General features: G+C 36.5%; 1 protein-coding gene across 50 annotated transcripts in view; it reads left to right on the forward strand.

Annotated features, from left to right (window-relative positions):
* GPHN (gephyrin) overlaps positions 1 to 13,138 on the forward strand; it is a 564,043-nt gene that overhangs the window by 483,886 nt on the left and 67,019 nt on the right. For 28 of the 50 annotated variants that reach the window (XM_070594056.1, XM_070594022.1, XM_070594031.1 and 25 more), the window contains 3 exons: positions 665 to 784; positions 2,263 to 2,321; positions 3,376 to 3,529. In XM_070594056.1, the coding sequence (XP_070450157.1) occupies positions 665 to 784; positions 2,263 to 2,321; positions 3,376 to 3,529 (333 nt within the window). Of the gene's footprint in view, positions 1 to 664; positions 800 to 2,262; positions 2,322 to 3,375; positions 3,530 to 13,138 lie in introns of all 50 variants that reach the window. The other 22 variants (XM_070594020.1, XM_070594030.1, XM_070594040.1 and 19 more) reach the window with 1 other exon arrangement.

Raw genomic sequence — 13,138 nt, forward strand, 5'->3', positions numbered from 1 at the left:
TGACCCAAGATTTTAAATACTTATGAAGCAGATATCTTTGGAAAGATAGCTTTTTTATTGGGGAATTAATATTATCTCAGAATTTTCTTTTAGGGGAAATCTGAAGCATTCGTTTTCCCAACTCCAACCTAAATCATGACCCATGACAACCGACTCTTCTGAGGCCAGACCAATCCTATGAGATGGATCTTTCAGAAATCTGCTTTTCCGTATGCTGGGGGAGTTTGCAGGGCATATCCTGTAGTCAGTCTCCCATACCATCCATATGAAAGCTCAGATGATGAAAATCTGGGATATAATGTTGTCATTCATAGAATCATATTGCATGGCATTTTCTTTCTTAAAGATTCTTGAATCACTTTACATATATTAAGAAAATTCACGTTATTTGAGTGAGAGACAATAGTGGCAAATGTAAGTGGCAGTTCTTCAAAAGGAAAACAGGGTAACAAGAAAGACATCTAATAGTCATTATCTTAAATCAAGTTAAAGTTTCTTTGGTATAAGTGCACCTGTTTGTGACTTTTATCACATTGGCCCAAAATTAGTAAGACTGTAAGACTTTCCTTTTATGGTTTGTTTCTAAAAATATTCCATCTCCTGCAGACTTTTCCTTTGCAGCAGCAAAGTAAATCAATTCTTTCTTACATGTTTGCATTTTCAGCCGACTCAGACAGTAATGCCAGGACAAGTCATGCGAGTTACAACAGGTGCTCCCATCCCCTGCGGTGCTGATGCAGTAGTACAAGTGGAAGATACCGAACTTATCAGGGAATCCGATGATGTACGTCATTACCAGGTCTTACTGCTCCATTTCTATGGCAATATTATAAGTCATGCCCATTTTCTGCAATGTTTATGAGATTAACTCAGTTTTTTTTGGTTATGTTAAGATCTTGCATATATGGGTCTCCAGTAAAGAAGGATTTGCCTTAGGCTTGAAAATCTTTTGTTACAGGAGAAAATTTTTATGATCATCGCTGTGATTATAGCAGAATTTGAACCACATTTGATCCGAGAAATTTCACATGCAAACGAGTAAAAAAATTACCTCAAGATAGAAGAGCAGAGATATTAACTATTGACATACCTTCTGGCTGAGAAATTTGCTCATCAGGACAAGCTTCTGATAAAATATGAAGGAGAATTTAATAGAGAAGAATTTAGCATAGAACATTTGGGCCAGTTCTTGAGTATTACACTAAGCAACTAAACCAGTTCTGGTTTTCTATAATTCAGGAATATCTGTGCCACCAAATGACAGCCTGGAGATATTAAATTGATGTCAGTTCCCCCTCTATTGCCTTAAATAAAGAACCTGGGATCTTTTTTGGTCTAAGGAGGCCTTCATCTCATTGAAACTAGTGATGAGTATTGAAACCAGAGGTTGAGCCACTAATAAAAAAATAGTTTCAACCGAGGTTTTAACAACTGGCTACCTTACTCATTTTGTGAAGAAGTTTAAGACATCTTATATTTTAAAAACTAGAGTTAAAAATAAATATATATTCTCCTGGGCTCAGTATAGAGTAAAATTCAGCCATGCTGAGAGACAGCCACTTTTCTTGATCTGGGGATTTTCTTTTTAATCACTTTCCCAACATGTTAGGCTTAGAAAATTGAACTCTTGGCATACAGATCACATTGCCTGCTGTTAAAACTGTCCAGCAGATTTACTGGCATCAGAGAAGCCAGCAGAGTATTGAAATCCAGAACACATGCATCCACAGACTCTGCCAGATGACAAGACATAGTTCCAGTGTCACAATATTATTCACAGCCCATAAATGTAAAATTGATGATCACCATTAATTTACAGAAACCTACTGCCAGGCAAACTATAAGTCCTTCCCTCAAATTTCTGCAGATATTTGGGAACTTTAGTGTAGTGTTGTACCCATGATTCGTGGGAACAGAAGAGATGGGTTATCTCCATGCAAATTCACTGTGTCTATTAGGATAGCCACATACGTATATATATTTTGTTTTTCCTTGAAAATACTACTTACCAAGTAGGATTCAATATTTGAATTGGTACATTTTTTAAATGCTTGCAAATGTTTTATTTATTTATTTATTCCTTGGCATCTAACCTAGTTTTTCAGGAAATTCATTGTGTTCAAAGGGTTTAGCAGATAGTTTTATTTTTCTCTACATTTGTATATATTCTGAATGTAAAAGCATTTGAGTAGCTAAATTCTGTTGATCAGAAATTCTGTTAGATTGTTCTTTTTGAAATTACGTGACTTATTCTTATCACAGGGCACTGAGGAACTTGAAGTACGAATTCTGGTGCAAGCTCGGCCAGGCCAAGATATCAGGTAAGTTCATAACATATAGAATGTATAGCCAGCTTTTGCTTCTCCATGATCATAAACTCAGGAAAGCATGGCTATTATAAATCCACAGCTCAATCATTAGTCAATTAGCCATTAGCTTTCAGGGCTTTTAACAAGCAGCAAAATGAATTTTTCTGAATTCTACATCCCATGTCTGCCCTGATTACTTTTTCGCGAAGATGGTAAAGGCAAAGTAGATAGTCAAAAGCAACATGAGAAGGAGGTAAAGTCATGAGCCTACATAATCCATAGCTAATTCTACTCCTAGATAATCCAGAATTTGGCATTAACACAGATAATTCCAAAACTGGATATTTACACAATTAGCTGACAGCCCCTCCTCTACTGACTACCAATAATGATGGAATAATCTGCTCCTCTTTATATACAAGATGAGACTGCTGTCCTACCATAAGTAATGCATGTACTTTAAATTATTTTTCTTACAATGGAATATGTTTGCTCTGACTCCATTAATACTAATTTGTTAACATTTCCTTGTGACAATGCTACACTTCTCCTCTCCCTGTGACAGCAGGCCGAGTGAATGAACCTGTGTAGCCACAGAACTGGACCAGCTAAGAGGTCCCGATGAAAACTATGTCCACAGCTGGAACCTCAGCAGCATTATTCTCTTCACCACAAAGCTAACAAGCTACGGACCTCTTATCATTAATGCTCTAGATATTTTCATGTAAATTCTTGCCTTAAATCAAACAAAGTTTGCAACTGGTGTTTTTGACTGTAATGTAGTACAAAGCAATTTGTAAAATAATTTTCAAATATGAAGTAACATATTCCTTTTTAGCAGTAATACATACAAATCTTATTTCTGTCTTCTGTTATGTGATTTAAACTTTTTAATTAAAAAAGCATGGAGTTTTTAGAATCTCTTCATTTTATTATTTCGATTCTACGTCATCTTGTCACTTTTTCCCCCCTTGAGTGTCCTCCTTCTCTGACACTAAATTTTCCCTCTGAGTTGAGAAAATATTATTCTTAGTCTTATTGTTTATGGTTCTGCTTTGACTTTCAGACCTATCGGCCATGACATTAAAAGAGGAGAATGCGTTTTGGCCAAAGGAACCCACATGGGCCCATCAGAGATTGGTCTTCTGGCCACTGTAGGTGTCACAGAGGTTGAAGTTAATAAGTTCCCAGTGGTTGCAGTCATGTCAACAGGGAATGAGGTAAAAAAAAAAGGGGGGTGAGGAAAGAGTTTCAGATAAAAGTATTTCTGACATCTGACATCTGTTCTGTGTTGTAAACAGAACATTGTGGGTTATATGTCTTACCACATTCCTGTAACAGGGAAATAATAAATTGGCCTCAGCATAGTCCAAGTGCAGAAGATGAAAAGAAGGAAGAACTAGAAATTATATATTAAGAAATATTCCCTTCCATTTATTAGAAGGAACTATTACAACTAATGGCCCTTCCACACGCTTGGTACATACAAACAAAGAACGTTGACTGTTAGCTATAGGTATTCAACTGTGCAAACTCAGTACTTAGTGTATCAGGACAATGAATTGTACCCACTCTGCTGCTAAGATGATGGGCCACCTAAGTGTGGGAGGTAATTCAATGAATCAGGACACCATGGCTAATCCTAACTTCTTCTTGCTACAAGTTCTTTGTGATCTTTAATCACAAGGAAGGAGTTGAAAATCAGGTTGGTTGGTTTGTTTTTCTAAAGATAGCATCTCTAAGTGGCATGCTATTCAGAATGTGTCAAAATATCATTTCAGCCTTGATTTAAGAAGGGGAATTTGGTCCGTCTTTTTCTGAGAACTCTTGAAAAACTCCAGTTCCTCGTTTTGCTTAGGTTATACAAAACTTCAATTGGAGGCTCAAAAGTCAAACTGGGAATATTGAAAAGTGAATCTGCTGGAAATTCAAAGCCTAAGAGCAGAATCAGAAACTATTGAGATTTTTTTAAATAATTTTTTTAGACCCTTAATATTTAAAAAATTATGAACAGGATTTCGTTTTTTTCTTTTTTAATCTTTAATTTTGTCCTGAAAATAAGCCATTTGTTACCATTATTTTTAATTTCTTAAGGTCTTGGAAATGAACATTTTCAAGGGCCTCTCTTAATTACCGTTATAGTTCTTTTAGAAAGGGCAAAAGAAAAGAATGGAATATTTTGTTTTGCTAATGGATAGATAAATCAATATTCTAGATTTGCTTACTTCCCTGTGTAGGCGCTCTAGTCATTCCCTAAAACTACTGATTGACTCAAAACAAACGTTCTTTTCAATTGATCTACATAGTGAAGATTTTAATATCTCTAGGACCAACTGACAATATGTTTAGCATCAGAAAGAAATTTCTGTTAAACTGGTTGACTTCATGAGCTACTCTTACTTGTGATTTATTTATATGCTTTGTGCATCTATGAGAGTTCGTGAAGTTTGGGAAAGCTAAAGAGAATGAGCAAATTCATAAATAACTAGTTATTAGGCAATATTGTTTAAGCTATATTTCTTGTATTCTTCCTAATGCTTTTGTAGAACTGGACAAATAGTCTCAGTTATCCCCCAGAGTACCTTGGTAGTGTTTTTTTTAAAGCTGTCTTTTACACTCTTTACTAACACTACTTACTAGTGGTGGTGGAAAAGTGATGGGATAAGAACAGAAATGGTACTTACATCATGGAATCTAAGGAAAAATTTGTAGTCCTACTTCCCTGCCCCTGTACACTTGATTATTCTTAGAGAGGTTATGGTAGATTCTATATGACTCCCTTCCCCTACTTTCTCTGGTCTGCTATACTTACCATGGTTTTCCAAGAGAATAATGCTTCTGAATTCTTTAATCTCTTAGTCAATGTAAGCTTGACATTCCTCCCCTACTCTTGTCCAAAGTTAGCTGTTGTTATGACTCTCTCTGACCATATAGTTTAAACAAATGTTTATTGGGTACCTCTTTGCCAGATGCTATAATGGAACCTAGGATAAAAGAGATAAATAAAGCATAGTGTTTCTTCTGAGGGCTTGAGATTCCCAGATAGCCAGAAAATAATAGGAAAAAAAATCATTTATTTTCAGAGAGGCCAAAAGAAATTACATTCCTCTATTAATGTGTCAAGTCTATAATTTAGTCAGTCACAGCACAAGCTCTCCTTAAGTATTAGTTCTGATTATCCCTGATATATATGGCTTCGCATATATCCCCTTCTTGAATCCATCATGGTATATTGGTAAACAGAACAGTGGCCTTGGGCAATCCAAAGAATGCCATACAAGATGTCTATATAGACGATATTTAAAACCTGTGCAATATTTTGTGACTACCTGAGCTTCTTCAGGACGAGGGAATTATTTCAAAATTGGGGAGGTACAATTATGAACTATAACACAGAATAGCCAATGGAGACATTTATTGATTTCCACAAACTATGCATGTTATGATTTAGCTAATACCATCCAGTAATTACATAATTGTGGGCATGTGTTTCCAACCTCATGCATTTGTTCGATAAATATTTATTGAGCATCTACTACATAGTGGAATGCCCGCCAGGGGTTCTCTTAACTAAACATCAGACTTACAAAATGTGAATACACTATACCTGAAACAGTTTGCTTAGAAAGGCATTGAACAGAATTCATCCAGCAGGGCAACATCAGGCTTTCTTCTTCTGTGGGACTAGTCCTCTAAGCAGTCTACACAGCCGTCCAATAGCTACCTGTTCTCTTTGTTCTTCAGGTGATACTCAGGTGCAAGGAAACAAGAATTATATTAGGAGAGTATAGGAGCCACCAACTTAGAAGGTCCATGTGCTACATAGGAATCAATATTTCTCAAAACAGTCTTAGGCAGCTTCCAGGGTCCCCACAACAAAAATGCCCAGTTACAAGTGTCACCACATTTAGGAAGCCCAAAAGTGTGGCTTCCCGCTAGGTGTTTATCATTCATTTATAGTGCTTTCTAGTCCATCCATATACAGGTTCCCAATCAGAGATCATTTTTACCATAAGAAATGTTGCCTAGCAACAAGGTGACATTTCGTCTTTATCACATTTCCAGAGGAACAGAGCTAGAAAGTTAACCCAAGGCCAGATTTGTCCTTAGAGATAGAGAAAGGGTTTTGTTAATCCATTACCCTCACATAAGAGGATGCATTATCTGTAGAAAATTAGAAAACAATAATAAAACTGACCGTAAGACATTCTTCTTTTTATTATTACTGTGCACTGGCAATTCTAAACAATGTCAGTGTTAAAATACTCCTCTCCACAGGGTCAGGCCCCTCCCTCCATTCCTCCTCTCTTAGTGTGCTACCATACTGATATCAGGCACTGTTCTGGCTACTGGAGATATAGCAGAAAGACAGACAAATTCCCTGTTCTTACAGAATTTATATTCTAATGGTGGGGATAGTCGGTAAACAAACAAATAGTGGTTAGTGGTATGGAGAAGAAAAAGAACGGTAAGATGATACAGAGTGGCAGTAGATGAGGTATATGCCAGATATTATCTGTGGAAACTTATCCCACATCAGCCCTTTTATACTCTCCCCTGTACAGTAAGGCCGGAAGCCTGAAAACGTGATTTCCCAGGCTCTCTTTTCAGCTGTGGTCCCGTTGGTTTAGTTTTTGCCCTTGGGATGCATTAACATGATAATAGAAAGTGGAAAGAAGGTAGCAGAAGTACAAGCTTCCTCAATACTCGGTAACATCACTGTCCACCAATAGCTTTGGCATCAACAGTGACTTCCTGCAGTTACTGATCTTTGGTAACACACTTTTCTCTTTTTGTTTCTCCAACTCTTCCAACACACATTTGTAACCAATTCCCTGTATTAAATCCTGCCTTCTCTCACCCGACCCAATCCCTGTTGAAATACCTAGAAGATTTTGGTTTTCCTGTCCAGAGCTGACTGATAGAGTCTTGTTTTTCATATAGGGTAATCAGGCCTCACTGATGAGGTCAAATTACAGTGGAAATCTGAAGACATTGAGGTTGTATGCCATGTAAAGGGAATTGTGTTCCAAGCAAAGGGAACAACAAACAAAAGCCCTGAGATGGGGTGCATGCTTGTCATGTTTGAGGACTAGCAAGGAGGTCATTCTGGCTGAAGTAGAGAGAGAGGAGCAAAGTAAAAGGAGATGAGGTGGGAGAGGTAACAAAAGCAAGATCATTTTATTCTAAGTGGCCAGTTTTGAGGAAGGGAAATACAATGTGGAACAGAACATGTGTTAAATTTTTAAATGTTTACTCTGGCTTCTATATGCCATGGCATATTGGAGGGAAAAGGGAAAAAGCAGAGAGGCTAGTTAGGAGGATATGCAATACTCTAGTGAGAGATTTGGACCGGAGTCGCAGCGGTGGAGATGATGAGAAGTAAACAGACGCAGGATATATTTTGAAGATAAAGCCAGCAGGATTTGCTAGTGAATTCATGGTAGAATATAAGAGAAAGTGAAGGGTCAAGATGAATTTCAAGGTCTTGGCCTGAGCAATTCTAAGGATAGTTATCATTTACCTAGATGAGAAACATTAGGCAGTAGAAATCAGGGATTCCATTTTGGACGTGTTAAGTTTGACATACTTATTAGAAATTCTAGTGGAAATATTGAGTAGGTAATTGAATGTATTAGCCTGGAGCTTAGGAGAAAGATTAGAATCAAAGGCATACATTTGGATGTTATCAGCATATAGATAATATTTAAAATCATGAGACTAGAGAAAGTCACCTGGAAATGAGTATAAATAGAAGTTAGGAGATGCAATTTTACACTTAGGAGGCAGCTGTATCTTGCTCTCCTTTCCCCAACCTTTATATTTCCCAGTTTTATTTTCTGTTTTGACTCTTGGTGACATATCTTTATTCATAAAATACACTCTGATCCCCTTGAAACTTTAGATGGTGACCTTCAGGTCTTTAGACTGGACATCAGTCAACCAGCTGCCATTATCTTCAGAAGTCAAGATTGTATATTTGTTATCTAGTTACCCAAAATATTAGCAGTAATTATTTCTTCAGTAGATGCTAGGTCTTTTAGTTTTGAGGGTGCTATTTCAGTCACCTTCAGCCATATTCCATAACTCATATTCATTCACTCATATTTTCCCTCTCGTATACACATACACACACAGAGAATGAAGTATATGTATCTCCACTATGCCTTTGCTTATTCTATTCCATCTTTTGAAATTTTCTTGGCCATTGTCAGTAACAGAGGCCTGTAAAAACAAGTTTGAACTTTAGAAATATAAAGTCTGTCTAAAATCTCCATATAATATTCTTTGGGGCCTTCCACAAGCAGCTGCTGTTATAAAACTAGTGTCTTTAAAGTCTTTGTCCCTGTTAATATGAGAAGGAGTAGGAAGTTGAGTGCCTACTATGACCTATGACCAGTACTGCTATATGTTTTATGATTAAAGCAACACCATGAGGTTAGTATAATTATCCTTCATTTTATGTGAGAGAAAATTGAAACTCAAAAACAAAGCAACTTGCCCAACATCATATATTTTGCATAAGCAGTGGAGCCTGGTTTTACACCTAAGTCTTTTGGCCATTATGACTTTTTTCCACTCTGCCACTATGCTTCTGACTAAAGCTTCCTTAAGTTTCATTTCTCCAGCTTTTCAATGGCAATATCTTCCTTAAATTTCATTTCTCCAGCTTTTCAATGGAAATCTCTGAAATCTGTCAGGTTAGATAGTCCATGTCTTCTAGCTATACTAAACTTCTTGTCCAGATTAAAGACCATGGCTCACCACTTTAAAGTTGCCCTCACTAACACTTCAGATAGGTTCACTCGTTTAATCTCTTCCTTTGCTTGCTATGCTAATATCCAAATGGAATGACTCCATCCTCCACTCTCTCCATTTTTGCTCCCAACCAGAAAAACATAACTGGAAAAACTCGTGGAACTGTGATTACCTGGCCCACTACATATTTCTGCCATTTAATGTCAACCTGGCACTTAGAGTTGCTCAATAATTCTGATATAACTGTCTTGTTGATTTCCTAGCACATTCCTTCAGTGGGTAGATCATTCATACATTCTATACATTCTTTAAACCTCAGTAACAGCCCTACTCTGTCACTCTTGGCAGATGACCTCACCACCTTTATAGAAAAAATGAAGCTAAGAACATATTTGTCAAACTGAACTGGATGGGGACTCCCTCATCTTCCTTTCTCTTTACCTCAAAATTTTCTCCATTCTTGTAGCTATCTTCCTTTCTTCCAATCTAAAAGGAAAAAGTAATTCTCCTTTATAAGAACAATTCTTCTACTTCTACCTTTAAACCCATTCTTTCTCACCTTCTTTAAAACTTTGGCTTCTAAATTATTTCTTATGTCTTCTGTCTTTCATTGTTTTCTCTCTAGTGGTTTGTCTCCCTTCTACATCCAAATATTTAACACCTTGTTGCTCCTTGAGCTACTGCACTGTTCCCCTCCTATTCACTACTAAATTTGTTGAAAGAGAGGTCTTCACCCACTGCCCTTCCTTCCTCACTGTCCACTTTCTCATAAAATTCCCAAATCTGATTAGTGCCCCGTTACTACAGAAACTGCTTTCCTGTACACTAATAATCTCCTAATCCCCAAGTCCTGCTCTGATACTCATTCTCCTTAACTTATCTATACCATTTGACATCAGTGACACTCCTCGCCCAACACTTTGAAACTGTCTCTTTCCTTGTGTTCTGTGACTCTGTTCTCTCTTGATGCTGTGGCTACTACTTCTTTATTCCCTTTCATTGTTCATTATCTTTCTCCCATTCCCTAAATGGAGTATTCCCCCAAGATTCTGTTCTCTGCTGTCCTCCTCCATTCCCTCTAAATTCTCCCTTAGAGTTTTTCTCTCATGTCAAATATATGCAGGTAATTTCCCATATCTATAGCCCCAATCCTGACCTCTTTTGTAAGTTCAGGGCTTCATTTTCAACTTCCTTGGGATATTTCCACCTGATGTTCCACCATTACCTAATCTCACTCACCATCTTTCCCTTCCTACCGTGAAGAATGGAGTACTTCCTTCCTGACTTGCCTCTTTTTATAGAGGCATCACTATTCCCTGAAACTGTTTTTGCCAGTCATCAGTGACATTTAAAAATTTTTTTTTCATTTTTATAGTAAAATACACATAACATAAAATTTACCATCTTAACCATTTTTAAGTGTACAGTTCATTAGTATCAAGTACATTCACATTGCTGTACAACTAATCTCCAGAACTGTTTTCATCTTGCAAAACTGAAATTCTTTACTTATTAAATAACAGCTCCCCATTTCCCCCTCACCCAGCCCCTGGCAACCACCATTCTACTTTCTGTTTCTGTGAATTTGATTACTCTAGCTACCTCATTTAAGTGGAATCATACAGAATTTGTCCTTTTGTGTCTGGCTTATTTCACTTAGCAAAATGTCCTCAAGTTTCATCCATGTTGTAGTATGTGTCAGAATTTCCTTCCTTTTTAAGGCTGAATAATGTTCCACTCTATGTATATAGCACAGTTTGTTTATCCATCCAGCCATCAGTGGGCACTTGGGTTGCTTCCACCTTTTGGCTATCATGAATAATGCTACTATGAATATGGGTGTACAAATATCTCTTCAAGACCCCACATGAAATTCTTTTGGGTATACACTATTTTTAACATAAAGAGATTAGATTGTAGTAACAGTTTACTTACAGGAAAACTAGAAAATACAAATAAGCATTCATTCATTTGCCTAGTATATATTGAGTTCCTGCTATGTGCCAAGTACTATTTTAGTTGTCAGGACTACAGTAGTAAATACAAAAAGACAGCAATCCCTATCTTTACGAAGCTAACATTCTAGAAGAATGCAAAAAGAGAAGGAAACCACTGCTAACATTTTGATATATACTCTTCCAGACTTATTTCTGTGCCTATATAAATATATATTTATTTACAAAAATGAGACAGTTCTATAAATACTGTTTTATTATCTGCTTTCTTTTCGCTTAACTAGCATATCACAAATATCTTTCAATGGCAGTAATGTAGTTCTATAATCTGTCTTTGATGGCTGTGTGACAGTTGTTTTATGGATGTCTCATAATTAATTTAATCAATTCCCTGTTATTAGGTATTTAATTTGTTTACCATTTTTCACCATTAAAGTAGACAATCCTGTGATGAGAACTCATGTTTATTTGTAACCACTAAAAAAAAACCTACAAGAGATACACTCCGAAACACTATAGGTGAGTCAAAATGGAATTCTAAAAGATGTTCCGATAATCCACAGGAAGGCACAAAAAAAAAGAGAGAGAGAGAATGAACCAAAAACAAAAAATAAAATGGCAAGTGTAAGCCCTAACATACAATAATTACATTAAATATAAATGGTCTACTTTATTTGTAATAGCCAAAAACTCGAAACAGCAAGAAAAAGCCATAAACTATTGCTGCGTGCAACAACCTAGATAGATCTCAATGGGATTATGCTAAGTGGGAAAAAAGAAATCTCAAAAGGTCACATATTGTATGATTCCATTTTTCTATAACATTCTTGAAATGACAAAATTATAAAGACAGAAAACATATTAGTGATTGCCATGGGTTCGGGATGGAGGGAATGGAAAGTGTGACTGTAAAGGGTTGGCATGAGGGGTATCTTTGTGGTGATGAAATAGTTCTGTGTCTTGATTGAGGCATGGTAAAATGGCAAAGAATTATACATATACATTATACCAATGTCAGTTTCCTGGTTTTAATATTATACAATAGTTATATAAAATGTTACTACATAGCAAACTGGGTGAAGAGTACAGGGGACCTCTCTATACTATTTTTACAACTTTCTGTGAATATATAATTATTTTAAAATTTAAAAAAGTTTTAAAGAAATATGCACATATAAAAATTAGATAACAAACTGATAGTTTATTAATATTAGATGTATACAAAGTTCTAGAAGAATACAGGTATATGGGATAAAAGTTTTAATGGTAGCTTTCTTAAGGGAGGTGAGTCTTGAGCCTTTGGTATAGTATTTAAACAATGAAAGTAAATGACCATGGACTGGCAGACTGGGAGACAGTTCTAAGTAAAGTTAAAGAGGAGAAAGTCATGAAAGTGGTGTTGAGAAATAATTTCAGTAGATGTGTGTCACTGAGGAACAGAAGTATCAAAACCCTGATACAAAGACCACTAGAGAAACATGAGACATGTTGATTATTTCTTTTTTTTTTTTTTTTTGAGTGGGTATTAAATTTTCGGAAAGGAAGGGCACCACCTTGACAGACTCTCAGTAGTGTCTGAAAAGGGGCAAGTTATGGAAGGCTATATATAGGATATTGAATGTGCTAGAGTTAGTCACTAGCCAATTTTAGGTAAGGGAGACCCGGGTAGGACTCAATCAGAGTGTGTAATCTAAGCAAGTTGCTGGAACAGTCAGTGGTCTTATCTTTGGAACATATGAGTCTATATAGAGTTACTATTAAATCAATTTGTGAGTGGTCTTATCTTAGAACATATGGTTCTGAATGAGCTGGTGTTAAAACAATTTAGGCTAAGATAGTTTGTGTTCTCTGCCATAGTTTGTCACAACTTATGTTTTGAACGTCATAGTACACTTGAGAAAGTTCTGATTTCAGTGTCATTTCTTGGTCCCCCCACTTCTGGCTACTTTCAGCCTAGATTAGGTCATTATCTTCTGGAGATGTGGTCAATTCAGATTTGTACCATTTTGTTGTTGTTGTTGTTGTTTTGCTGAGGAAGATTTGCCCTGAGCTAACATCTGTGCCAGTCCTCCTCCACTTTATATGTGGGTCACAGCCACAGCATGGCTGATGAGT

This window comes from Equus przewalskii, chromosome 25, assembly GCF_037783145.1.
Source record: "Equus przewalskii isolate Varuska chromosome 25, EquPr2, whole genome shotgun sequence".
In the NCBI taxonomy this organism is placed as follows: domain Eukaryota; kingdom Metazoa; phylum Chordata; class Mammalia; order Perissodactyla; family Equidae; genus Equus; species Equus przewalskii.